Raw genomic sequence first — 27608 nt, 5'->3', positions numbered from 1 at the left:
ACCCCTGTGCTGTTCAGGCCTTGGTCTCCCAGGGACAGAGGCTGGAGTTCAGCCAATATGGACCTGCATGGAGCCAACCCTGCCTAGGGCATGAAGCTTGGTGTGACCATCCCATGGTCACCCCGAAATGCCACCCCACCTGCCACTCCTCCCACCAGAGAATATAGCCTGGATGGCTTCGCTGGAGAACTCTCCAAACACTGAGGAGGAGGCTGGTGTCGCCCTGACACTGAAACCAGAAGAAAAAACTACAGACCAGGACGCTCAGGAACAGAGATGCAAAACACTTGCAAACTCAGCCCAGAGGTGCACGGGCAAGCTCTGGAGAGCCTCACAGACCATGCACTTGGTGGCCTGGGGAGATGAGGGGCTGGCTGTCCCGCCCACACCAGCCAACAGGTGAGTGTCGGGGCCGCACCCACCCTGCCTGCGCAGCCGGTGCTCCTGACGGCTCCCACGGGCCTCCACGCTGGTAAGTGCCGCGCACAGCTGCTGCAGTTTCTCCTGGTTTTGCAGGTGCGTCATCCGCAGCTGGGCACGCAGAGCCTGGATCTCCGACAGCAGGCTGCTCCTGTCTGACAGGCAGAGGTGCTCCAACGACCTCTCCTGCTGGTCCCCCTGAGACAGGGGGAAGAGGCAGGGTAGGGAGACGTCACACACGGCAGGAGAGGGACTCCCAAGGGCTGGGGGCTGGGCCGGAGCAGCCCCTGCTCCAAGGATCGCTGCCACAGGATGTGTGTGATGACGATGTGGTGTGAATGTGGGCACAGTGGCACTCAGACCCTCAGATAGCATGAGGCTCTCCCCCAGCATCTTGGTCTCACTTCTTGGGCCAGGTCAACACCTGCTGTGCACCCTGCCCTCTCTGCCAGGGCGGGGGGGAGGGAGATGGGGAGGCTGGCGAGGACAGAACTCCCAGGGCCTTGCGGTACTGACTCTCTGACCTTGGGCTCAGTGCTCACAACCTGTGGCTGGGCTGCCTAGAACTGCTGATTTAATTTCAAGGAAAGAACAGTTGTTTTCAGAGCAGAGAGAAATAATGAAGGAAGATAAATGCGTAGTTTCCCACCTCACGGGATTCATGCATTAAAAAGGGGCAGTCACTGCCTCTATGGTCAGCTGAGATACAGGAACAGAAATGTACATCTGAAGCATGCTCTATCACCCTCTGTGTCAGCACTGGCGGCGGGGGACATGGGGGCACAAGCTTACCTGTTCATGAACCACCTTCTCCATCCTCTCGAGCAGGGAGCCGCAGCCCCCAGGGCCCAGGCCACAGAGCCAGGGCCACAGCTCCACTCTCAGCATCTCCCGCTCCTTCTCAAAGGCCTCCTGTACAGCCTGCAGGAAGTCTCCCCGCCAGTCCAGGCCCATGTTGGAAGATTCCTAAAATATTGAAGTAAAAAAATCCATGTTCCTACAGATGCATCCTGCAGATTCAAACGGGACTCACCTGACTAACAGGGACACACGCATGACCTCAAGCACCCTGGATAGGAGCAGCAAGTGCTACCTCTGGGAGCAGAGAACCCCTCAACCCCAGCAAAGATGGAATGCACGCCAGCAAGCAAACCTCTTCCCACCGCTATACCAGAGCCACAGGGCTAGGGAAGGCTGGACCCCGAAAGAGAGAGAGAGAGAGAGAGAGAGAGAGAGAGAGAGAGAGAGAGAGAGAGAGAGAGAGAGTGTGTGTGTGTGTGTGTAACGAGCCCAGGGGCTAGGGGAGGCCACTCCAAGTGTCAGTGTGTATGGGGGTGCATATGTGTGTGTGTCCATGAGCCCAGGGCTAGGGGAGGCCAGACCCCGAGAGTGTGTGTGTGTGTGTGAGAGTGTGTGTGTAACGAGCCCCAGGGCTAGGGGAGGCCGGACCCCGAGAGTGTGTGTGTGTGTGTGAGTGTGTGTACACTAACTTTGGGCGAGGGGAGGCCAGGCCGTGTGTGTGTGTGTACACAAACCTTGGGGTAAGGGGGGGGCCAGGCCGTGTGTGTGTGTGTGTGTGTGCGTGTGTGTGCATGTGTGTGCGTGTGTGTGTGTGCGTGTGTGTGTGCGCGCGTGTGTGTGTGCGCGCGTGTGTGTGCGCGCGTGTGTGTGCGCGCGCGCGCGCATGAGCCCTAGGAATAGGGGAGGCCAGGCCCTGAGTGTGTGTATGTGTGTGTGTGTGTGTACCTGATCCCCAGGACTAGGGGAGGCCAGGCCGAGTGCGTGCATACACACACATGCAGGTGCATCTATGTGGTCCGTGTGTGCGCGCACAGGTGTGTCTGTAGAGACCATGCATAAGCTGGCTGCCTTTTGGCCAGCTTGGGCCCACCTGCCCCCTTCCCCTAAAGCTCGGGGTCTGCCCACTGCTGCAGCCACACTCCAAGGCCAGTCGGCTCCCTGTGCATGGGGACTCAGCATCTGTCCCTCACCTCCGTGCTGCCCCTCAGTCAAGGAGTGGACACTGAGACCTTGTGGTCGCAGACCCCACCCCCACACCCATCTCCATCAAAAGCTGCCAGCAGAGCTCCATCGTGTCTCTTCCCCAAGCCTCTCCTGCCTGAACAGGGTCAGGAAGGGGCTGACATGGGGCTGGAGCCCAAAGGATGTGAGTGAGAGAGTGGCTGACCAGGCACGGCTTCCCCGCCTACCGCTGACCTGCCTCATGTCCCTTTACTCTCATTTCTTGACTGGTCCATGCCCACTGCTTCACTTCTTTACCTTGAAGCCCTGTACCTTCTCTTCCTTCTGGGGTCCTGGGGTGGGATGCTCCCTGGGAGCAGGCACTGCCTCCAGCAGGCCCTGGCCCTCTATTGGAAGGCACTCGAGGGGGGTGCTGGGCTCGATCCTGCTCAGGATGCGGGGGGGTCCTCGGTATTCAGACAGGGCCAGGATGTGGTGGCTTTCATCACACACCATCTGCAGCAAATCCTGAAACAGACAAACATTTCAGAAAGAAGGAAAAGTGGCGTGAAGCCTCTCACCATCGCTGTCACCCATGAAGGCTCACCAGGCCACCCCACAGCCTTTGCGCAGAGTCTACTGCTCTGACCAAACATTCCTCCTGTAACAGGCGGAGGAAAAGGCAGAGGAACCAGAGATCAACTTACCAACATCCACTGGGTCATAGAAACAGCAAGAGAATTCCAGAAGAACATCTACTTCTACTTAATTGATAAGCTAAAGCCTTTGTGTGGATCACAATAAACTGGAAAATTCAAGAGATAGGAATACCAGACCACCTTACCTGCCTCCTGAGAAACCTGTATGCAGGTCAAGAAGCAACAGAACTGGACATGGAATAACGGACTGTTTCCAAATTGGGAGAGGAGTTAAGTCAAGGTTGTATACTGTCACCCTGCTTATTTAACTTACATGTAGAGTACATCATAAGAAACGCTGGGCTGCAGGAAGCACAAGCTGAAATCAAGATTGCAGGAATAAATAACAATAACTTCAGATATGTAGATGACACCACCCTTATGGCAGAAAGCAAAGAAGAACTGAAGAGCCTCTTGATGAAAGTGAATGAGAGTGCAAAAGCTGGCTTAAAATTCAACATTCAAAAAACTAAGATCATGGCATTTGGTCCCATCACTTCACGGCAAATAGATGGGGAAAAAGTGGAAACGGTGACAGATCTTATTTTCTTCGGCTCCCAAATCAGTGCAGACAGTGACTGTTAGTTCAGTTCAGTCTCTCAGTCCTGTCTGACTCTTTGTGACCCCATGGATAGTAGCACATCAGGGTTTCCTGTCCATCACCAACTCCCGGAGCTTGCTCAAACTCATGTCCATCGAGTCGGTGATGCCATCCAACCATCTCATCCTCTGTGGTCCCCTTCTCCTCCTGCCTTCAATCTTTCCCAGCATCAGGGTCTTTTTCAATGAATCAGTTCTTCCCATCAGGTGGCCAAAGTATTGGAGCTTCAGCTTCAGCATCAGTCCTTCCAATGAATATGCAGGACTGATTTCCTTTAGGATTGACTGGTTTGATCTCCTTGCAGTCCAAGGGACTCTCAAGAGTCTTCTCCAACACCACAGTTCAAAAGCATTGATTTTTTTGGCACTCAGCTTTCTTATGTAGCCATGAAATTAAAAGACACTTGCTCCTTGGAAGAAAAGCTATGACAAACGTAGACAGCATATTAAAAAGCAGAGATATCATTTTGCCAACAAAGGTCTGTATAGTCAAAGCTATGGTTTTTCCAATAGTCATGTACGGATGTGATAGCTGGACCATAAAGAAGGCGGAGTGCCAAAGAATTGATGCTTTCAAATTATGGTGCTGGAGAAGACTCTAGAGAGTCCCTTGGACAGCAAGGAGATCAAACTAGTCAATCCTAAAGGAAATCAACCGCGAATGTTCATTCGAAGGACTGATGCTGAAGCTCCAATACTTTGGCCACCTGATTCGAAGAGCTGACTCATTGGAAAAGACCCTGATGCTGGGACAGATTAAACGCAGGAGGAGAAAGGGGTGACAAATGGTTGGATGGCATCACCAATTCAATGGACATGAGTTTGAGCAAGTTCCGGGAGATAGTGAAGGATAGGGAAGCCTGGTGTTCTGCAGTCAATGGGGTTGCGAAGAGTCAGACACGACTGAGCGACTGAACAACCACCACCACCACTGTCAGAGACAAGTGAATTTCCGTATGAGCTGCTCCAAGAGAGACCCTACAATCCAGCGTCCCACCTGCTCCCTCAGGTGGACACTCATTTCAGGGAAATCCACGGCCAGGTCAGCAAGATGCTGGGTGGTTCCCTGGCTCTCCAGGACCAAAGCTGCCCTCCAGGAGGGAGACCGGAGGGCCACACAGTTACCCGTGCGTAAGCGAGGCACCAGCAGACAGTACCAGGCTGACCACTGACCACTGCAGCCCTCCCACGACCCCGCTCGGCCAGAGTCCCGCCACGGGGTCTGTGAGCACTGGAAGGGACTTCCATACCACTGGGATTTGGAGAGGAGTTACAGACATGGGACACACCTGCCAGCTGTCTGTCCTACGCACAGAAGCTGAGAGCGGAAGGAGGCAGCCCCCACCCAGGGCCGTCCTCCTAGAAGCTGGGGCTACAACAACATCGCGTCTGGACACCAGGACCAGCCCATGCCACGCACACACAGGCTCCACAAGGGCATCTTAGGGAAAAGCAAAAAGAGCAACTTTGGAGGCCTGTGACAAAGAACAACTAGTCACTCAAACATAATAGAAACAGGTTTTCCTCTAATTCTAATGATGAGGCCAAAAAACTGAAATATGCTGGATGCCACAATATATGTTTACTTTAAAAGCAGTCATCTTTAACACCGTAAAACAATTTCACATTAAAAAACAGTGTACATGACACAGAATGGATGCAAACAGCAGCCACAAGAAAGGAGGGGTGGGAGCCGGGGAGGGTCATGTGGACAGGGAGCCCGCAGGCCGTGGGTCACACAATGAGAAGCCGCATGTTCTGAAAGACACACTGGAATAGAACAGTGGTGACGAATGAGGCCCTCTGTCCTCACCAACCGGGCCTTCACCAGTGTCCCCAGCTTCAAGATAGGCCAAGCTGTGACTGCCCGATGCTTTTGAGACTCAGCCCCAGGGAAAGAGGTCCACAGGCCCCTGCTGAGGACAGCGAGGCGGGGCAGGGGCAGCCGGCAGGGAACATGGAAGCTGGGCTCCGACTAACAGAACTGGCTGCCTTGGGGTGACCACTCCTGAGTTTCTCTCCCACCACCTCCGCACTCCCCAAAAGGGCTTTGCTGATTTTCTTTCCTTCCATTTCTAATACCTAAGTATCAAATACTAAGTGTCAAAGCCTAAGCATAAAACATGGTTATTAACAACCAAATGGCTTCTTTAAAAATTAGGAATCCTCATATGAGGTTACCTGGGTTGGAAACACTAGCAGAAATGTGTTTTTAAGGTCTTACGTCATATAAAAAGTTGAGGAATGTAAAAAAAAGAAGAAACAGCTAGAAGACATTACTTCAATTACAATTCTTAAAGGAATAAAAACAGTATCATTTTTAATATAATTTCAAAGAAAATTTTGCTTAACATCAAAATTGTTTCCTTTGTGGACACTTACTACCTGAATAAAACAGGACAGTGGGGGCTCTCTGGTAGTCCAGTGGTTAAGAATCCACCTTGCAATGCAAGAGACATGGGTTTGACTCCTGGTTTGGGAAGATCCCACATGCCGTGGAGCAGCTAAGCCCGAGTGCCACAACTACTGAGCCAGCACTTTAGAGCACATGAGCCGCAACGACTGAAGGACTGAAGCCTGCGTGCCTTTAGCCTGTGCTCTGTAATGAGAAGCCACCCCAGAAGCCCATGCACCACAACAAACAGCAGTCCCAGCTCGCTGCAACTAGAGAAAGCCTGCAAGCAGTGATGAAGACCCAGCACAGCCGAAGAATAAAAAAATCTTAAAAATAAAAGGACAGTGACATATTTACTTATTTAGCCAAGTTTACATCAATGGTTTTGCCATAAAAAGATTTCTAAAGTGAAGACAGAAGAAAACCTGAGAAAAGTTCCCCCCAAATTCTGCCTTTCAGGATAGGGGAGGCGTTAACTGACCTTACTGTGGTCATTTTGCAACATAGACATGTAAATCCTTATCTTGTCACGTGTCAGCTAAGCTAGAAAAATGTTCATATTCTGCCTCCAGGTTAAATCCCTGGACGCCGATGGGGTGGCCATCTCTCCTCATCTCAGAGAACCAGCTTGACCCGAGGGATCCTCTGGAGCACAGCTGTGAGAGGCCAACACGGACTCAGCCCTGGGACCCGGGAGCTGCCCAGGGGTGGCTCAGGGCGACCGTCAGGGCTTCCAGAACAGAGACTCATGGGACCCTCCATCGCTCCCAGTGCCCTGCGGACAGTGGCAGTGGGGATATGGTGACATTCTGGGTGTGCCCATGCCATGCAACATCAAACACGTGTTCTGTTTGGGCTGCGCAAGCCAAGAGCAACGATCTTCCTTCTCAAGAGCAAAGAACAGCACCTTGTGCAGACTCGGAAGGATGAAAAAACACCTCTGAGCCACGGGCCTGCGGCAGAGCGGGGCAGGTTCCCTGGGCTTGCAGAATGCAGCCCCTCCCGCCTCTGCGGGTGCCCAGCGGGGGGTGTCCTGGCACAGAGCCCCCAGGTGATCTCATGAAAGCCTCCAAGGCCAAACAAGCAACAACCCCAACTGCTTCCCAAACAGGGTTGTGAGTTCCGGCACCTGAACGAGACTCAGGACACAGATCGACATTTGTCTTGAGGCTCGTGACGACACTGTGCAGGCAGGCCCACTGTGTACTATGCTGTGACAGGCACTATGGGAGAAGCCGGTTCCCCAAGCATGGCTGTGGCCCCACCAGTGTAGCAGCGTACCCACCTGGGACAACTGTCCCTATGACCCTCCCAACAGCAGCATATCTCCTCCCAGAAATATGACACGAGGCACAAAGTCAGAGCAGGGCTGAGGCTGGTACAGCTACTGACCGGCCAGAGGGAAGGCCCCTTGAGCTGCCCTCCTCCCCACAGCCATTACCTTCACTTGCTTCGGATGGACTTCCTTCTCCTTCATGGTGTCCAGTGGCTGTTGGCAGCCCCTGGGGGTGAAGGGGGGTGCTGCAGGGCTGGCAGTGGGAGTTCCCAGTCTTCCCGAACCTTGGCTCAGTGGTTCTGCAAACCCCACACCACCACCTGGAAACACACTGCACAGTCAGGCTGGACTGGCCCAGAAGTCTAACTTCTCACACATGCCACAGAGCACTCAAACACAGCAAAAGACAGAGAGAAACAGAGTCTCAGAGAGTCAGAAGAAACAGAGTCAAGGCAGCTAACAGAAAACATCAGAAAAACTAACATTCCCAGAGAAATAACAAGGGCAGTATCATTCAGGAAGGGGGAATGGAAGCCTCACAAGAAAAGGAAGAATCAGAAATTAGAACAGAATTCAAACAGTAGGAAGCTTAAGAAGTTCTGAAAAATCTTTTAGATATGAGAACAAGAAAACAAAGATGTGGAAAAAGAGAAAATAAAGTAAGTCCAGGAGGTCCAATATGTGGTCAATGAGAATGAAGAAGACAAAAGAGAGAAAGCTCAGGGGAGATAAGCCAAGGAGTAAGAGGAGTTTTCAGGTGGATGACACGCTCTGGGGACCAGGCGCTACACTCACCACATCCAGGCCCAGGACTGCAGGCTCCAAACTCTGCAGGAACCTGCTGCCCGCCCAGGGCCAAGCCCAAGCCTCAAATCAGGAAGATGTCAACGTTCATACAAAAAGCACCTCGCACACACTTTTCTCCAGAAACTTGTAGAGAACAGAAAGGATGAGGGATCTGACCCAAGGCAAGGACCACGTCCAGAACACGGGGAAGGCCGTGGAGGGCAGCGCACAGCTGCACTTGGACACATGTCCTTGAAGTGCATGCTCTCTTGGCTGGTGATGGGGCAGAAAATGCAGGCTGCGCTTCCAGGAATCAGGGCAGGAGGTGGGTGGGGTCTGTTGCCAGGAGGTGGAGAGCTGTTACTTTAACTAGAACCCGTGATTTAGGAACAAACACTAGAGTGAACTTCTGAAAGCTAAGTATGGGGTCCTCAGGAAAGTGGATGAGAGGCTGCATGGGGATGCACCTTGCAGCCACTCACACTGTTACACCGCGCAGCTGCTGCCGAGGAGAAGCAAGAGCATCAGCTGGAAAGAGCTGGCCCTGAGTGGCGAGTGCTGACACAGCCTCTGATCCGGGCTTCACTGCTGCCCTGTCCTCAAAAGCACCCCGGGAGCCAACGAGGACTTTATTAAAACATCAAAACAACTTGAGGTAGCTCACTTGTAAAAATCTAACAATTATATAAGAAAGTGTGAGGTCAGGGAGCCATGGTGTGGTGACCACCGCTGTAACAATACAGGCAGGACCACCAAGAACCATCGATAGAGGCTAAGTGGGTCTGAATATGAGAAGAGACCATTCCAAGGTCTTGAAAACCTACCCAGCACACTTGGCTGTTCAGAAGGAAAAGGATGAAACCTGGCAGTATGACCACAGGATCTGAGCTGACCTGCAGGAAGAGCGCAGCACCATTACTGTGCTTCCATTTCCCGAGGAGAAACTGCCATGTGCTCACACACGCCAACAGGCTTGCCCAGGACCACAGGGTCCTCATGGCCAGAGCTCTGTGCCTGGCACCTGGCCTGCCTTACCAGAATCCACCCCACAAAGGACATCTGGATTCATAGTGCTGGCCGCTGCTAGATTCTGTAAAGGGCACTAACAGGACAAAACCTCAGGAACGTCTGTGGACTTGATGTTGTCCCAAGGGAGCGTCCTGACACGACTACAGTGCTGTGGACTAGACCCCACGAAATACATGTGACCTTCTCAGGAAGAAAATGGCTTCAGGTCCCCAAGTAACAGAACACAAACCCGGGGGGAGACAGAGACAGAGAGAGATGCAGAGACACAGAGATGTGGGCCAGTCTATGCTCTGAAACTGTAAAAACAAAGTTTGTGACTGACTCACTTTTTCCATCGCTTTTTCCTTCTAACCCGAGAGGAGGTGATCTTGACTTTTCTTGAGAATCAAGAGATGTTATGATAAAATCTTCAACATCCTTCTCCTGTTCAAACACGTAGATTTATAAATGGTCACAAAATGATAATGTTTTAATATCATAGAATTGAACTTGCCAGATGGAAACTTTCTAAGACCTGAATTTATCACCCTCCCACATAGAACTCAAACAAAAAAGGATTCAAAGCTGGTGGACACAAGGTCATAAAGTTCATTTTAATCAAACTCATCTACATTTCTCTAGGAATATTTTAAAGGTTTCACTGGCAAATATTTCAGATTTTTAAAATTTTGCATGGTGTGTGGTAGCATATGGCTATGAAATGGAAGCATATGGATATGGAGTGGTAATACACGGATACTTCAAATTGCACGTATAATTTATTTTTCAGCTAATCCAAAATACACAAAATCTCAAAACTATGTTAGATAAAATATAATCTAACCCCAAAATAATACATTTAAGTGTCCTTGAAACTGATTACATTATATGTAGATCCTGTGAAACATGAAATACAACTGAAAATAAACCTAAAAAACATATTCAGACTAAGAGCCGATATGCAGACCACACATGAAGGTGGGTTTTTGACGACACTTCCCAAAGCCAGTGTGACTTAGCAAACTCAGGTCTGCAGTGGATCTGAGTAAGACCAAGGCATTTCATATATTGTTAAAAACAACCCAAGTGCTCTGGATGTTCCTATTACAGTAGATTTGGGTCCATCCTGCAGAACGCTGACCGTCCCTACACTTGCTGACCAAGGGACTGTCAAGTGCTCACCCACACCTGGCCGAATGGCCACAGCAGGAGGTGAGCCAACAATGGCTGCAGCTGTGACTCCAGCGGCCAGAGACATAGCCCAGTGTGAACAAAGTGGCCTTCAGCATCCCATGGGCCCAGATCAGGACAGAGCCTGGGGAGACTACTTACCACAGGCACCCGCTGAGCATGGTGGTCGGCGGAGGGAGCGCCATCTGCAGCCAATGGAGACCCCACCCACCTAGGGGCTGTTCCTGCAGCTGACTCGCCTGGGTAATAAAGCCGCCCTGACTGGTCAGCCTGGAGCAGGTGGGTGCTTGTCCCATCCCAAAGTGAGGTGTCCAGGCTGTGCAGGCTCAGGGCATCTGAGCAGGGTGTCAGGGGCAGGCTGGGCAGGGGCTCGAGGGTTGAGTCCTCCCTGACAACCTCAGGGGAGCTCCAGGAGGACAGGTCCATCGTCCTGAGCATGTTCTTCAAGGGCTTGGACCCCTGGGAATGGGTGAGGTCCTGGGAGCACCCGTGCAAGTGGCCCTGCAAGCAGAGTGACCTGTCTTGCAAAGTGACCTGCTCTCCCGTGGGAGCATCTGGCTCCTCATTTCTTATCAATGAATCCGAATTTCCAGTGACCTCAGCTAGATCCCATATGTTGTTAAATGTATCAAAAGGAGGTGATTTGTCAGTTTCTTCACTGTTATCAGAACTATCACTCAAACCATCTTCTAAAGCACATGGAGATGCCAGCGCCTGATGATATTTAAAGTCCTCCATCTTGATGTTTTGGAAGCTCATGGAACACACCAGATGGTTCAGTTTTTCTTGAAGTTGTTTCACCTGAGCTATGAGATCAACTTTCTGTAGCCGACAATCTTCCAGTACTTTTCCCTTATCCTGCAGGTAAGGAAGAACATGCATACAGTAAAATGACTGAATTTCATGTTGTCACATTTGCCTGTCTGTTATTTATGAGCCAGTTTCAGAGACTGTCTAAACAATTAAGGATGTGGTTTCATGATGAGCCCTTTGTCCCTCTAGACTCTTTAAGATTTTAAGTTTTTAAAAATCCCATGAAGGGCTCAAAGCTTAAAACTTGTTCCCTAAGGTAACCACTGGAAAAGATCTGGAAGGACGGGAGGGCAGGCAGCACCAGGGGCCCCTTTCCCACCTGGATGACAGCCGCACTGGCAGAACATGTCCAATATGACTACTCTGGAAGTCTGCAGTCTACTGAAGGACTGGTGGGTAACTGCTCTCAGCTCTTAGCACAGAAGCACCACCCAACCCCCATTCCAGGGCCTTGGGGCAGCTGTGCACGTGCCCTGAAGCATCTGCAGGAAGCAGGGTGGGCTGTCCTCCGAAAACTGGGAGCGGTGCTCTGACTGCTGCTTCTGATCAGAGGAGCAGACAGATGCAGGCAACCAGGCTGCTGCACCTGACCATCTGGTGAAAGTGACTTCCAGGGGAATGAAAGGACTGGTGCCCTCTTATCCCTTCCACTGTGTTTTCCTCTTCGGGGAAAAAATTTAAACTAGGACATTTAAAAACAACTGCATATACAGAGGAAATTATAAAGTGACTACCTGTGCCTGGGAAAAAGGAACAGGCTCAGAAAAGATCTGAGAACTTAAGTTTACATCTCAGGCTGATCCTCTGCACAGAGATATCAATCCAAAATAAAAATAACAACCCCACAAGAACAACAACAACAAAAAAGCAAATACTGAGAAGGAAGGACAGTATGATTTCTAGGTTAATTAGTAAGATTAAAAAGGTTCAGTGTTCAACAATAACAACAAAAATCACCAAAAAAAAAAAAAGGAAATAGGAAAGTATAGACCCTGCACAGGAAAAAGTATGTCTACAGAAACAATCCTTGAAAAAGACTTGATGGTGGATGAATTAGACAAAGACTTTAACACAATGTCTTAAAGATGCTCAAAGAACTAAGGAAAATATGGAGAAAGTGTTAAAAAAAAAAATGAACAAAACAGAAACATCAATAAAGAAAAAAGAAATCACAAAGAAATTCTGGAGTTGAAAACTATAATAACTGAAATTTAAGACTCACTAAAGGGATTCAAAGGTAGATCTGAGAAGGCAGAAGAAAGAATTAGTAAACGTGAAGACAGAATGATGGCTGGGAAGGAGGTTGAGAAAAGTAAATGGAGCCTCAGGTACCTGTGGGACCCCACTAAACAAGCCAACAGACACACTAATGGAGTCCCATAAGAAGGGAGAGAGGAGGAGGCAAAGAAAATATATAAGGACATAATGGATGAACTTTCCAAATTTGATGAACGATATGAACATAAGCACCCAGGAAACTCAACCAACTCCAAGTAAGATGAACTTAAATAGGCTGACACCAGGACATGTCATAATCAAACTTACACAAAGCCAAAGTGAGACTCTTGAAAACAGCAAGAGAGAAGTGACTTGTCGTATACAAAGATCTTCAGTAAGTTTATCAACAGATCTCTCCACCAGAAACTTAGAAGGCCAGAGAATAGTGGGTCTGTATATTCAAAGGGCTAGAAGATGAAGAACTGTCAACTAAGAAACCTAAATCCAGCAAGACTCCCTCAAGAGTAAGCGAGAAATAAGACATTCGCAGATAAACAGAAGTTGAGGGAGGTTGTTACCACTAAGTCCTGCCCTGTAAGGAATGTTCAAGAGAGTTGTTGTTTAGTTGCTAAGCCCACCAGACTCCTCTGTCCATGGGATTTCCCAGGCAAGAATATTGGAGTAGGTTGCCATTTCCTTCTCCAGGGGATCTTCCTCACTCAGGGACTGAACCTGTGTCTCCTGCATTGGCGGGCAGGTTCTCTATCTGAGCCACCAGGGAAGCCCCCATTCAAGAGAGTCCTGCAAGGGGAATAAGAGAACCCTAGACAGTAACGCAAAGCTGTACAGAGATATAAAGATCTCAGTAGGTAAACATATGGGCAGTTATAAAATCTAACATTACTGTAACAATGGTTTCTAACTGCATTTTTTGTTTTCATCATGATTTAAAAGACTAATATATACAATCTTAAGTTATTAATCTAAAAGTTAGTATTACTGTAACTTTAGTTTCTAACTCCACATGTGTTTTCTACATAATTTAAGAGATTAATGCATTTAAAGGAATTATTATGTTTTGAGGCACAGAGTTATAAAGATGTGTTTTTATTACATCAAAAACCAAAAGGAGTGGGGATGCAGCTAAAAGGAACAGAGTTCATGTGTTATTAAACTTAAGCTGGTATAAATTCAAATCAGTATTTTGTGTTAGGATGCTAAATGTGAAAACAGCAATAGAACACACACAAAGAGATATGAGAGAGGAACTTAAAAACATTTCACTATTTTAAGAAATCAATTAAATGCAAGAAAAGACAGTAATGTAGGACATGAGGGATCAAAAAGAGCTATAAGGCATAAAGAAAACAGCAAAATGACAAAAGCACAGGCTTCCTTATCAGTAACAACTTTAAATGTAAATGGATAAAGCTCTCCAAACAGAGACTGGCAGAATGGTTAAGAACACACAATCCCACTATCGGGCTGGCGAAAAGGTTCGCTCGCTTTTTCCCGTAAGATGGCTCTAGCGGTGCTTAGTTGTGTTTAACACCATTCGAAACAATTTTGTTAGACTGTATTGTGACTGTGTCATATCAGCATTTTTAATAAAACATCAAAATTGGTGAATTTTTGTGTAGCCATTTAATATTTAAGATGGTAGAAAAGCAACATTTTTGCCATACTATGCTTTATTATTTCAAGAAAGGTAAAAACGCAACTGAAAGGCGAAAGATTTGTTCAGTGTATGGAGACCATGCTGTGACCGATCAAACATGTCAAAAGTGGCGACATTTCATACTGGACATTTCTCACTGAGCGATGCTCCAAGGTCAGGCAGACCAGTTGGAGTTGTTAGCAATCAGAGATGTTAATTGAGACCAATCAACATTATATCATGCAGTAGATAGCCGACATACTCAAAATATCCAAATCAAGTGTTAAAAATCATTCGCACCAGCTGGGTTATGTTAATTGCTTTGATGTTTGGGTTCCACATTAGTTAAGTGAAAAGAACCTTCTTGACCATTCTTCCGCATGTGATCCTTAAATGTAACGAAAATGTTTCATTTTTAAAACAAATTGTGACAAGTAATGAAAAGTAGATATTGTACAATAATGTGGAATGGAAGAGATCATAGGGCTAGTGAAATGAACCACCACCAACTACACCAAAGGCTTTCTTCATCCAAAGAAGGTAATGTTGTGTATATGGTGGGATGGGAAGGTAGTCGTTTATCACAAGCTCCTTCCAGAAAAACCAAAGAATAAATCCCAACAAGTACTGCTCCCAATTAGACCAACTGAAAGTGGCATTCAACGAAAATCAGTCCAAAATTAGTCCACAGAAAAGTCACAGTCTTCCACCAGGATAAGCAAGACCACATGTTTCTTTGATGACCAGACAAAAACTGTTACAGACTGGGAAGTTTCAATTCATTCACTGTATTCACCAGACATTCCAGCTTTGGATTTCTATTTATTTCAGTCTTTACAAAATTCTCTTAGAGGAAAAAATTTCAATTTCATGGAAAGGCACCTTTTAAAAAGATAAAAACTTTTGGGAAGATGGAATTATGAAGTTGCCTGAAAAATGGCAGAAGGTCGTGGAACAAAATGATGACTACATTGTTCAATAAAGTTCTTGGTGAGAATGAAAGATGTTCCTTTTATTTTAACATTAAAACCTAAGGAACTCTGTGGTCAATTCAATATATGCTGTCCACAGAAGTTCACTTTAAACCCCAAGACACAAACAGGTTGAAAATAAAAGGATAAGGAAAGATATTCCATGCAAACAGTAACCAAAGAAGGGCAGGTGACCCTTTCAATATCAGACAAAATAAATTTAAGCCAAGAAAAGTTATAAGAGACAAAGAAGGAGATTGAATCAATAATAAAAAAATCTCTCTATGAAACAAAGCACTGGACCTGATGCCTTTGCTGGTGAATTCCATCAAACATGTAAAGAACTACTATCAATCCTTCTCAAACTTTTCTAGCAAGTTGAAAAGGGGGAAGCCCCAGGCCCAGATGAGTTCACTGGTGAATTCTACCCAACATATAAGAAAGAAATTATAACAATTCTTTGCAATCTCTTCCCTAGCACAGAAGCAGAGGGACTGCCTCCTGATTCATTCTATGAGGGCTGCATTACCTTAAAGGCAGCAGCTGCTGCTGCTAAGTCGCTTTAGTCGTGTCCGACTCTGTGCAACCCCATAGATGGCAGCCCACCAGGCTCCCCACCCCGTCCCTGGGATTCTCCAGGCAAGAATACTGGAGTGGGTTGCCATTGCCTTCTCCAATGCATGAAAGGGAAAAGTGAAAGTGAAGTCGCTCAGTCGTGTCCGATTCTTAGCGACCCCATGGACTGCAGCCTACCAGACTCCTCTGTCCATGGGATTTTCCAGGCAAGAGTACTGGAGTGGGGGTACCATTGCCTTCTCCTACCTTAAAGCCTAAGATACTACAAAAAATGAAAACTATAAATCAACATCCCTTATAAATATTTATCCGAAAATTCTCAACAAAATAATAGCAAATTGAATTCAACAGGATATTAAAAGGGTTATACATCATAATTAAGTGGTACTTATTCCTTAAATTCTACATAGGAAAATCAGTCAATCTAATATAGTACATTAACAAAACAAAGGAAGAAAAAGTCACATATCATCTCAGTTGATGCAGAAAAAGCACTGGACAAAATCTAATACCCTTTCACAACATTTAATTCAGCATACTAGAAGCAAAAGGACGGAGAAGGCAATGGCACCCCACTCCAGTGCTCTTGCCTGGAAAATCCCATGGACAGAGGAGCCTAGTAGGCTACAGTCCATGGGGTCGCTAAGAGTTGGACACGACTGAGCGACTTCACTTTCACTTTTCCCTTTCATGCACTGGAGAAGGCAATGGCAACCCACTCCAGTGTTCTTGCCTGGAGACTCCCAGGGACAGCGGAGCCTGGTGGGCTGCCATCTATGGGGTCGCACAGAGTCGGACACGACTGAAGCAACTTAGCAGCAGCAGCAGCAGAAGCAAAAGGAAACTATGTTAACACATAAAAGCCACACGAGAAACCCACAGTGAACACCATACTCAAGGACAATAAACTGAAAGCTTTTTCTCTAAGATCAGCAACAAGGAAAGGATGCCCAATTCCCTTCAACACAGTACTGGAAATCTTAGCCAGAACAATTAGACAAGAGAAAGAAATAAACGGCATCCAAACTGGAAAAGGAGAAGTAAAATGATCTATATTCACAGATGATATGATCCTACATGTAGAAAACATAAAGATTCCACACAGAAACTGTTAGAACTAATGCATGAATTCAGTAAAATCACAAGATACAAAGTCAGCTGCATTTCTATACAGGAACTATCTGAAAAGAAAATTAAAACAATTCCATTTACGACAGCAACAACAACAAAAATGAATAATTTTTTTAAAAAAAGGGAAGGAAGAAAGGAAAAAATAACCAAGAATTCATCAAGGAGGTGAGAGACTTGAACAATGGAACTACAGACACTGTTAAAAGAAATTAGTAAGTGGAAATATGTCTCATGGCTATGGATTTAAAGGCTTAGTATTAAAATTAAAATGTGTGTCAATACCACCCAAAGCATTCTACATATGCAAAGCTGTTCTATCAAAATTCCAAAGACATTTTTTACAGAAATTAAAAAACCCATCCTGAAATTCATATGGTGTTTTAAAGGACCCTGAACAGCCAAAATAATCCAACATATCTAACAAGAACAAAACTGAAGGATTCAGTACTTCTTGATTTCAAAATTTATGACAAAGCTATAGTAATCAAAACAGTGTCAGATTCACATAAAAACAAACATACAAACTAGTACAGAAAGCCTAGAAATAGACATTTGCATATACTGTTAAATGATTTTTGACAATGGTGCTAAAATCATTCAGTGGAAAAGGACAGTCTTTTCACAAATGATGTTGGGAATGTAGGATATTAACATTCAAAAGAATGATGAAGTTGGATCATTACCTAAAACCACATACAAAAATTAACCCCAAATAGATCAAAGACATAAAACTATTACACTCTGAGGAGAAAACATGGCAAAAGCTTCACGATGCTGAATCTGGCAATGATTGCTTGTATATTATACCAAAGATATCAGACAGATAAAAGACAAATTGGACTTCATGACATTTTTAAAATTTGTGCATCAAAAGACACTGTCCACAGAGTAAAAATGCAACACACAAAATGGGAAAAACTATTTACAAATCATACACCTGATAATACATGGGATCTTCATTATTTAACCAATACTTTAGCCACGTGGTGTGAAGAGCTGACTAACTGGAAAGACCCTAATGCTAGGAAAGATTGAAGGCAAAAGGAGAAAAAGGTGGCAGAGGATGAGATGGTTAGATAGCATCACCGACTCAATGGACATGAACTTGAGCAAACTCCAGGAGATAGTGGAGGACAGGGAAGCGAGGTGTGCTGCAGTCCATGAGGTTGCAAAGAGTCAGACAGAACTTAGCAACTGAACAACAATACCTGAAAAGGGATTAATATACCCAGAAATATATAAAGAACTCCTAAAACTCAATTAAAAAAAACATACAACCTGATTCAAAATTTGCCATGATCAGACATCTCTCTAAAGAACATATATAAATGGCCAATGAGCACATGAAAAGATATTCAATAATACTAATCATTTGAGAAATGCAAACCAAAACTATAATTAGATACCAACTCCCAACCATTAGGATGACTACTATCAAAAAAAACAAAAAAATAACAAGCAATGGTGAGGATGTGGAGAACTTGGAATCTTCGTATACTTTTGATAGAACTGTAAAATGGTACAGCCACTGCGGAAAGCACTACAGTAGTTTTTCTGAAAATTCACAATGGAATTATCACATGATCCAGCAACTCTAGTTTTGGGTACATACCTAAAAGAACTGAAACCAAGGTCTCAAAGAGATATCTGTACACCATGTTCACAGCAGCACTATTCACAAGTTAAAACGTGGAGGTAGAACATCTCTGGTGGTCCAGTGATTAAGACTCTGCACTCCCAATGAAGGGGGTTTGGGTTCAATCCCTGGTCAAGGAACGAGATCCCGTACACCCCAACTAAAGAGCCTGTATGCCACAACTAAAAAGCCTGTATGAAGCAACCAAGGAGCCCGCACATAGCAATGAAGATGTCAGGTGCCACAACTGAGACCTTCAGCAGCCAAATAAAACAATACAAATAAAAATTTTGAAAATGTAGAAGCAACTCAAGCATCCATTGACAGATGAACAGATAAGTATCAGTTCAGTTCACTGCTCAGTCATGTCCAACCTTTTGCAACCCCATGGACTGCAGCACACCAGGCTTCCCTGTTCTTCACCATCTCCTGAAGCTTGCTCAAACTCATGTCCATCGAGTGGGTGATGCCATCCAACCATCTCACTCTCTGTCATCTTCTCCTCCTGCCTTCAATCTTTCCCAGCATCAGGGTCTTTTCCAAGGAGTTAGCTCTTTGCATCAGGAGGCCAAAGTATTGGAGATTTAACATCAGTCTTTCCAATGAATATTCAGGACTGATTTCCTTTAGGATTGACTGGTTGGATCTCCTTGCAGTCCAAGGGACTCTCAAGAGTCTTCTCCAACACCACACTTCAAAAGCATCAGTTCTTTGGCACTCAGCTTTCCTTATGGTCCAACTCTCACATCCACACACGACTACTGGAAAAACCATAGCTTTGACTGTATGGACCTTTGTTGGCAAAGTAATGTCTCTGCTTTTTAATATGCTATCTAGGTTGGTCATAGCTTCTCCTCCAAGGGGCAAGCGTCTTTTAATTTCATGGCTGCAGTCGCCATCTGCAGTGATTTTGGAGCCCAAGAAAATAAAGTCTCTGTTTCCATTGTTTCCCCATCTATTTGCCACAAAATGATGGGACCAGATGCCATGATCTTAGGTTTCTGAATGTTGAGTTTTAAGCCACCTTTTTCACTCTCCTCTTTCACCAAGAGGCTCTTCAGTTCCTCTTCGCTTTCTGCCATAAGGTTGGTGGCATCTGCATATCTGAGGTTATTGATATTTCTCCCAGCAGTCTTGATTCCAGCTTGTGCTTTGTGCAGCCCAGCATTTTGCATAACATACTGTGCATATAAGTACTTGCTTAAGTTAAATAAGCAAGGTGACAATATGCAGCCTTGACATACTGCTTTCCCAATTTGGAACCAGTCCAGTGTTCCACGTCTGATTCTAACCGTTGCTTCTTGATCTGCATACAGATTTCTCAGGAGGCAGGTAACGTGGTCTGGTATTCCCATCTCTTTTAGAATTTTCCAGTTTGTTGTGATCTACACAGTCAAAGGCTTTGGCGTAGTCAATAAAGCAGAAAGAGATGTTTTTCTGGAACTCTCTTGTTTTTTCGATGATCCAATGGATGTTGGCAATTTGATCTCTGGCTCCTCTGCCTTTTCTAAATCCAGCTTGAACATCTGGAAATTCACGGTTCATGCACTGTTGAAGCCTAGCTTGGAGAATTTTGAGCATTACTTTGCTAGCATGAGATGAGTGCAATTGTGCAGCAGTCTGAACATTCTTTGGCCTTTCTTTGGGATTGGAATGAAAACAACCTTTTCCAGTCCTGTGGCCACTGCTGAGTTTTCCAAATTTGCTGGCATATTGAGTGCAGCACTTTCATAGCATCATCATTTAGAATTTGAAATAGCTCAACTGGAATTCCATCACCTCCACTAGCTTTGTTTGTAGTGATGCTTCCTAAGGCCCACTTGATCGCATTCCAGGATGTCTGGCTCTAGGTGAGTGATCACACCATCATGGTTATCTGGGTCATGTACATCGTTTTTGTACAGTTCTTCAGTGTATTCTTGCCACTTCTTCTTTATACCTTCCGCTTCTGTTAGGTCCATACTGTTTACGGATAAGCATAATGTGGTATATACATACAATGGAGTATTATTCAGCCTTAAAAAGGAAGGAAATTCTGACACTTGCTATGACATAGATGAACCTGGATAACATTATGCTTAGTGAAATAAGCCAGATACAGAAAGGCAAATACTGTGTGACTCCACTTACGTAACACTTAAAAGAGTATCTCAGAAATCTATGTAGAGACAGACAGAAGAATGGTGGCTGCCAGGGCTGGGGGAGAGGGGAAATGGAACTTACAGTTTACACGACAGAGTTTCAGTCTTGCAAGAGGAAAAGTGCTGTAGAGATGCGTGGTCACGTGCTATAAACATACTTAATATCACTGAGTCATACCACACACAATACACAAAAAGGCAACTGTCATAACCTATTTCAGTGGCAATTCACTAGGGACATAAGTTTTTTGTTTTTAAGGAAAAAAGGTTCTGTATAGAAGGTTCTATATGCAAACATTGGAAAACACAAAATTGTGACTTATGGAACAAATCTGTAATTTCCTTGTCAGTGTATAACTTCTAAAAATTTGGCCACCAGCTCAAGATATCGCAGGGCTGAGCTTTAGAATTCAGACAAATGTTCCTGGCTCAAGGGCACTGAGACAAGTGCTCTAGAGTCAGTGCAAGTTCTCTAAAGAGTAGCTTTTCTGAAGGGGATGTGATAAACACACAACATCAGATTCAAGTTTTCTCTCTCAAAACTGCAGGCCTAAGTGCACAGTCCTATGTGCTGGGGAATTCAGAATTTCCCAATTTCCCAATACCAACATGGTGCACATGGCTCCTGCACATACCAGGAGGTTAGGGCTGGAACACCCAGCATGGTTTGCAATGTCCACACCAGCAATAACAACGTTGTCAACCTCCCTCCTGCCCCTGGAAAAGAGATGTTAGCTTTCTGGTAGCTTCTGTCCTAGGATCATAAGAGCTGACTCATTGGAAAAGACCCTCATGCTGGGAAAGACTGAAGGCCAAAGAAGAAGGGGCAGCAGAGGATGAGATGATTAGATAGCATCACTGAGTTAATGGACATGAATTTGAGCAAATTTTGGGAGTTAGTGAAGGACAGGGGAGCCTGGCGTGTTGCAGTCCATGGGGTCACAAAGAGTTGGACACGACTGAGTGACTGAAAAACAACAATGTATAATTATTATACATTATACAGATAATAACGGAACAACAACTGTCCTTAGATCCAAATTTAAAACTGCTGGATCATAGATTACTCTGCTCTTCTTTGCTGGAGAGCAATGGAAAACACCTAAAGTTCAAACAACCTACGCAAAGCCTTCCCAAGTGAATCGGAGGCTGGCTGTGAAGGTTGTGTGGGGACAGCGCAGCTGCAGGCAGCTTGTCCTCACGTGAAAAATCTTGGACACTAGGCCTAGATCCCAGTTAAATCCTACCTGCATTGACTGCTCATTCTTCACAAGCTGCTAAGACATGTGTTTAGATCAAACACATAAGAAATTTCAAAATGGATCTGAACAGCTCTACCAAGAGTGATAGACCCAGAGAAGGTGCTCCTGTCTGAAGTCTGAGTAACCTATGCCATCACGGCAGAGACACTGAGGGGGTCTCTGCCCAGGAACAGCTCTCGTGTCCCATGCCCCGCCCCGACAAATGTCCCCAAGCACCTTCACTGCTCCTGATGCTCTGCCGCCGTCCTCCACATGCAGGCGCATCTCCTTTTTCACTAAGAGCAGCTCTGACTCCAGCTGCTGCTGGCAGACTGTGAGTACTGATGTCACGCTGTCCTGCTGGCTGGGGCAGGCACGGGTCAGTGTAGGCAGGGCTTTGGCCAGCTGCAGGTCATCCTTAACTAGGTTCTACAATGAGTGGAGAAAACAAGGAAGATGCTTCTGAGCACACAGCCAAGGGCATCAGAAAGCCAGAAGTGCAGCAAGGCCCCATCGGGCTCCCAGCCAGGTGAGCCTGAGGAAAAGCCCACAGCTCGGAGGAGCCTGGTAGGCTACAGTCCATGGGGTCGCTGAGAGTTGGACACGACTGAGCAACTTCACTTTCACTTTTCCCTTTCATGCACTGGAGAAGGAAATGGCAACCCACTCCAGTATTCTTGCCTGGAGAATCTCGGGGACGGCGGAGCCTGGTAAGCTGCCGTCTATGGGGTCGCACTGAGTCGGACACGACTGAAGCGACTTAGCAGCAGCAGCAGCATGACCAGAAGCCCACACAAAGTAGGAGACAAGGGACGTACGCCCACAACAGGCCAAAATGTGCCAGAGGTGGGGGACCCCATGAAGCACGGCCTCCCACAGATGTCGAGCAGCTGCTTAGCTCCCCACCTGCACCCTCAGCAGCCTGTCTACACCTAGCACCCCACCTGCACCCCACATACACAACCCCAGCTCCCCGGACACATCCCACCCTCTGACGTGCACCCAGCTCTCTGCACACACAGGCTGCGCAAGTTGTGGCCTTCGGAGGAAGGAGCCCACCTGTGGGTCACAGCCACGGCCATCAGGGGCCTGGGCCAGCTGCCTGCCATCCATAGCCTGTTCCAATTCCTCACTGCAGGAGGGCTCTTTGTCTCCGGGCACCCAGCCCTGGGAGCCACCCTTCCCACGCGCCTGCCGCTGGTCCAGCTCCTTCTGGCACTTCAGGAATCGCTGGTTGAGTGCCTGCAGCTGGCGGCTGAGGCAGACACACTGCTCTCGGAGTCGCTGTAGCTCAGGGGGCTCCCCAGGGGCCGCCAGGAGCTGCTGCTCCAGGGCGTGGCGAAAGCGGGCCACGGCTGCCAGGATGGCCTCCAGCTCAGCGGAGTGGGTGGACTTCTGTCGGTGCAGAGCTTCAATTTCTAAATCTCTCTCTGCAATCTTTGCTTCCCTGGCATGCAGGGCGGCTTCAAACTCGTGGATCTGGGAGGCTAGGCCCTCAGGCCCCAGCTCAGCCAACTGCCGTGTGGCCGCCTCCTCCGCAGCCTGTAGGCGCTGCTGGAGAGCCTCGAGAGCCTGGCTGTGCTGGAGCTCCTGCTCAGCCAGCCGCTGGCTCAGGGCCTCCTTGGCCTCCAGGGCAGCATGCAGCTCATCCGCCAGCACTGCGGGGTCCTTGGCTCCCTCGGCCGGGAGGCCCAGCAACTCACTCTGCAGGCTCATGGCCCCACCGTCTCCAGCCTTGGGAGCCTCAGGCCCCCTGAGTGGGAGCTCCCTCTGCAGCTTCTCGATGACCTCGTGGAGCTGCTCGATCTCCTCAGCATTATCCTTTTGCAGCTGCGCTTGGTTCTCACGCAGAATCTCAATAATGGATTTCAGCTCTTCAACTTCAGAACTTCTATTACACACAACCTGAAGGAAAAGCACATTTCAGAGGGAAATTATATGCATCAACTTCAGAAGTGCCCCTTCCCCCTTACCATTCTGCCTGAATTCATTCTTACAGAATGGAGCGACTTCACAACTTAAAACTAGCTGTGGAAGTAACTAACAATGTCACCAAATGACATTAACACCTGAAAAACACCAGAATACCCAGAGGCTTCAAGTGTGTCAAAATGGTCATAAATTCTTATCTGCAGCTGCTCAAACACTTCATCAAGGCCACATTCCATCACTGAGGCAGGCTCCGAGCCTGGCTATGGTGATCCAAGGGAAGCCCTAACGTGGCCACAGCTCAGCTGATGATACTACACACGAATGTTTTCACCACCTTCTAATTCATCATGTTAATGTTCGTCATTCAGTCGTGTCCAACTCTTTGCAACTCCACAGACTGTAGCCTGCCAGGGTCCTCTGTCCATGGAATTCTCCAGGCAAGAATACTGGAGTGTTCACCACCTTCCAAATGTCCATCTTCTTAACATTTAAGCAACTAGGGTTTGGTTTTCCTAAACGGCATTTAGATTTTAGGTGTCATTCTAACACTAGAATAAGGATAAAAGCAAGAAAACTCGATGAGGGAGGTCTGCAGTAATGAAGAATGTGAACGAGCCAGAGCTCCACATAGTGCACAGCAGGGATCTGGGGATTCAACACACCAGGTATCAAATGATGCTTCTACTTGTGCTATTTAATCTAATTCTCAACAGTTTTAAGACAGGAAATGTTATTGTCCCTATTTTAAAGATGTGACAGCTGAAATTTACATATGAAATATTTTGCCAAGACCACAAAGACAATAAATGGAAAATCAGGATTGAAATCTATGTCAATATGGCCCCAAATTCCATTCTCCTAAGATTACATCAACAGGGACTTTCCTGGTAGTTCAGTTAACACTCCACGCTCCCAATGCAGGGGGCCTGCGTTTGATCCTGGGTCAGGGAACTACAGCCTGCAGGCTACAATTGAGAGACCATACACTGCAACTAAGATCTGGTGAAACCAAATAAATTTTTTTTAGAAAGATTACATCAACAGTAGCAACCGAAATACAAAAGAGTTCTAACCAATCTGTTCTAGTTCATGATACTCAACCAATTTGTTAAACATTGAAAGTTTCACACAATTCTTGTTTTCACTAGTATTAATTAACAATTACTTTAAACACAAATCCAAGCCTGGCCCATAGTAAAAACAAAAGTAAGAAAACTGATTTTTGGTTTTGGTTTGGATGACATAAGCTACTCACCAGGTTCACATTTATCATACCTGAACGCTACAATGTGTAGTTGAAAAAAGAAAATTTCTCAGTGTGAGGCAAGACCCTCTGCCTAGCCCCACAAGGTGCACTGCAGACACTCTCGTCTCTCCCGCAGATGGCTGGAGGCACAGGGGAGTAACTCTGTCTGTACACACTTGCACATTTAGCACACTGAGATGAAGAGGTGGGCATGACAAAAGAGCCAAGTCACAACACAAGCAGCACACTCAAAATATCAAAGCCGGCACATGAAAGTGGCTTTAAAAGTAAAACATGAAAGTCTAAAATAAGTTCCCTGAAATGCAGTGCAGTTACAATATTGCTTCTGTTTATGTTTTGGTGTTTAGGCCACAAGGCATGTGGGATCTTAGCTCTTCGACCAAGGAGTGAACCCATACCCTCTGCATTGGAAGGCAAAGTCTTATGCACTGGATGGTCAGGGAAGTCCGGCCAACATTTTATAAGCCCAACAAAACCTTCATACCAATACCTGATTAAAATATGATGCACACACACACACACAAACCTACAGTGATATCCTTCATAAACACAGATGTAAAATCCACTAACAAAAGATCAGCAAATCAAATTCAGCAATATATTAAAAGGGTAGTTCATCACCACCACACAGGATTTAACCTAGGAATGTAAGTTGGTTTAACCTTCAAAAATCACTCAGTATAATTAACCCTATTATGAGAATAAAAGAAATAAAACTCTCTCAAAAGATTTAGAAGAAGCAACGTAGAAACAAAAGGGAACTTCCTCAATCAGATGAAAGATATCTATGAAAAACTTACAGCTAACATTACACATACTGATGAAACAATAAACACTTTCCTCCAAGATCAGAAACAAGGCAAGAATGACTGCTCTCACCTCTTTTATTTAACACTACACTGGAAGTGGTAGACGTTGTAATAAGGAAGGAAAAGAAATAAAAGACCAAGACTGGAAAGAAACAAAGCTGTCTGTATTTGCTGATGGTGTGCTCATCTACATAGAAAGCCTTAGAAATCTATAAAAACACTACTAGTATATGTGAGTATAGCAAAGTAATGACATACAAGGTTAATATAAACAATTACATATACATATGTATCTATGATGTGTTGGCTCTTGGGAAACAACTGAATAATAAAATTAAGCCCATTTCCAATACTGCAACAAAGCTAAACTACTTAAGAATACATTTAATAAAAAATGTTCAAGTCTTCTTTCTTGAAAACTATACAGAGTAAGACTTCCCTGGTGGCTCAGACGATAAAGCATCTGCCTACAATGCGGGAGACCCGGGTTCAATCCCTGGGTGGAGAAGATCCTCTGGAGAAGGCAATGGCACCCCACTCCAGTACTCTTGCCTGGAAAATCCCATGGATGGAGGAGCCTGGTAGGCTACAGTCCATGGGGTCGCAAAAGGTCGGACACAGCTGAGCGACTTCACTTTCACTTTACTTCATACAGAGTAAGGGGAAAAGTAAATGATAAAATTAAAGATGCACTACTAACCCAAGTATTAAAATAAATCATGAAGGAAGGGATAATGCATGTTGAGAGTAAGATGTTAGGATGTCAAACAGCTGCTGGAAAAGAAAAAGCACAGGAAATAAAGAACAATAACCATGTTAAAAGAGGTTTTAATAGTGGTGGGAACATAAGTGTGTAGTTTTCAAAAAAAAACCTGAAGATACCATGATTTTAAACGATGAAAATCTTCACTGACACGAAGGACAAAAAATGTAACAAAATGTGGTTTTTCAAAGAATTAGAAATCTAATCTACAAATGGAATTTTGGGTTATTATATCAAAGCAAAGATACTGTTGACACAAAAAATGAGAAATATAATTACAGAAAACAAATGATGTACAGATTGATATGTAAGATCAAACCAGTCAATCCTAAAGGAAATCAACCCTGAATATTCATTGGAAGGACTGATGCTTAAGTTGAAGCTCCCGATACTTTGACCACCTGATGTGAAGAGTTGATTCATCGGAAAAGACTCTGATGCTGGAAAAGATTGTGGGCAGGAGGAGAAGGGGGTGATAGAGGATGAGATGGTTGGAGGGCATCACCGATTCGATGGATATGAGTTTGAGCAAATTCTGAAGACAGTGAAGGACAGGAAAGCCTGGCATGCTGCAGTCCATGGGGTCAAAAAGAATCACACAGGACTTAGTGACTGAACAACAAGAAAGAAATAAACAAAAATCCCAAAAGAAAATATCTGTGATTGTCTATTCTCAATGGGACTAAAATATTTTCCTTATCACATAAACTTTTTAGTATTTATGATATTATTAGTATGTAAAATTATACTCACATGACCAATTCTAGCACTAGGGACAAGTAACTGATATAATCTCCTTTAAAAAATTAGTCACTGGTTTTAAAGGCATTCCTCGAAGTAACACAAAAGGATATTAAAAAATTTTGCCGAATAGATAAGGTACCAACATAGATCCCAATAGCCTGTCACTGCAATGTTGTGGTCATTAAGAACTACAAACAGAACTCCCTTATACTCTACAGCCCTTTACTCCCTCCTCCAACATTACATCTTCACACCTTCTTCATGAATAATTAAAAATAAATGAATAATTAAAAAAAAACACTCTATCTATCTTTTGTGTAAGGACACAGAGGCCTCTGTTGATCCCCAGATACCTCACAAACTACGGAGAACA

At 45.7% G+C, this 27608-nt stretch overlaps 1 protein-coding gene and 1 long non-coding RNA gene across 23 annotated transcripts in view; one reads left to right on the top strand and one right to left on the bottom strand.

Moving 5' to 3' along the window:
• The window catches only part of PCNT (pericentrin), a 106451-nt gene that overhangs the window by 20368 nt on the left and 58475 nt on the right, over positions 1–27608 (bottom strand). For 16 of the 22 annotated variants that reach the window (XM_081570242.1, XM_081570243.1, XM_081570245.1 and 13 more), the window contains 8 exons: positions 22780–23625; positions 21958–22149; positions 10478–11194; positions 9493–9589; positions 7517–7671; positions 2701–2910; positions 1213–1386; positions 423–618 (listed from right to left, as the gene is read on the bottom strand). In XM_081570242.1, coding sequence (XP_081426368.1) covers positions 423–618; positions 1213–1386; positions 2701–2910; positions 7517–7671; positions 9493–9589; positions 10478–11194; positions 21958–22149; positions 22780–23625 — 2587 coding nt within the window. The remainder of the gene's footprint in view (positions 1–422; positions 619–1212; positions 1387–2700; positions 2911–7516; positions 7672–9492; positions 9590–10477; positions 11195–21957; positions 22150–22779; positions 23626–27608) is intronic. The other 6 variants (XM_081570253.1, XM_081570254.1, XM_081570259.1 and 3 more) reach the window with 1 other exon arrangement.
• On the top strand, positions 10446–12102 carry LOC145538325 (uncharacterized). Its single transcript, XR_014076784.1, has 3 exons — positions 10446–10615; positions 10987–11200; positions 11406–12102. It is a non-coding gene; the product is annotated as an uncharacterized LOC145538325 (long non-coding RNA).

Source organism: Giraffa tippelskirchi, chromosome 2, assembly GCF_054371585.1.
Source record: "Giraffa tippelskirchi isolate mGirTip1 chromosome 2, T2T-mGirTip1v1.2.pri, whole genome shotgun sequence".
Classification (NCBI taxonomy): Eukaryota; Metazoa; Chordata; class Mammalia; order Artiodactyla; family Giraffidae; genus Giraffa; species Giraffa tippelskirchi.
The sequence above is the reverse complement of the archived record's forward strand: the minus strand, read 5'-3'. Positions and strand labels throughout refer to the sequence as shown.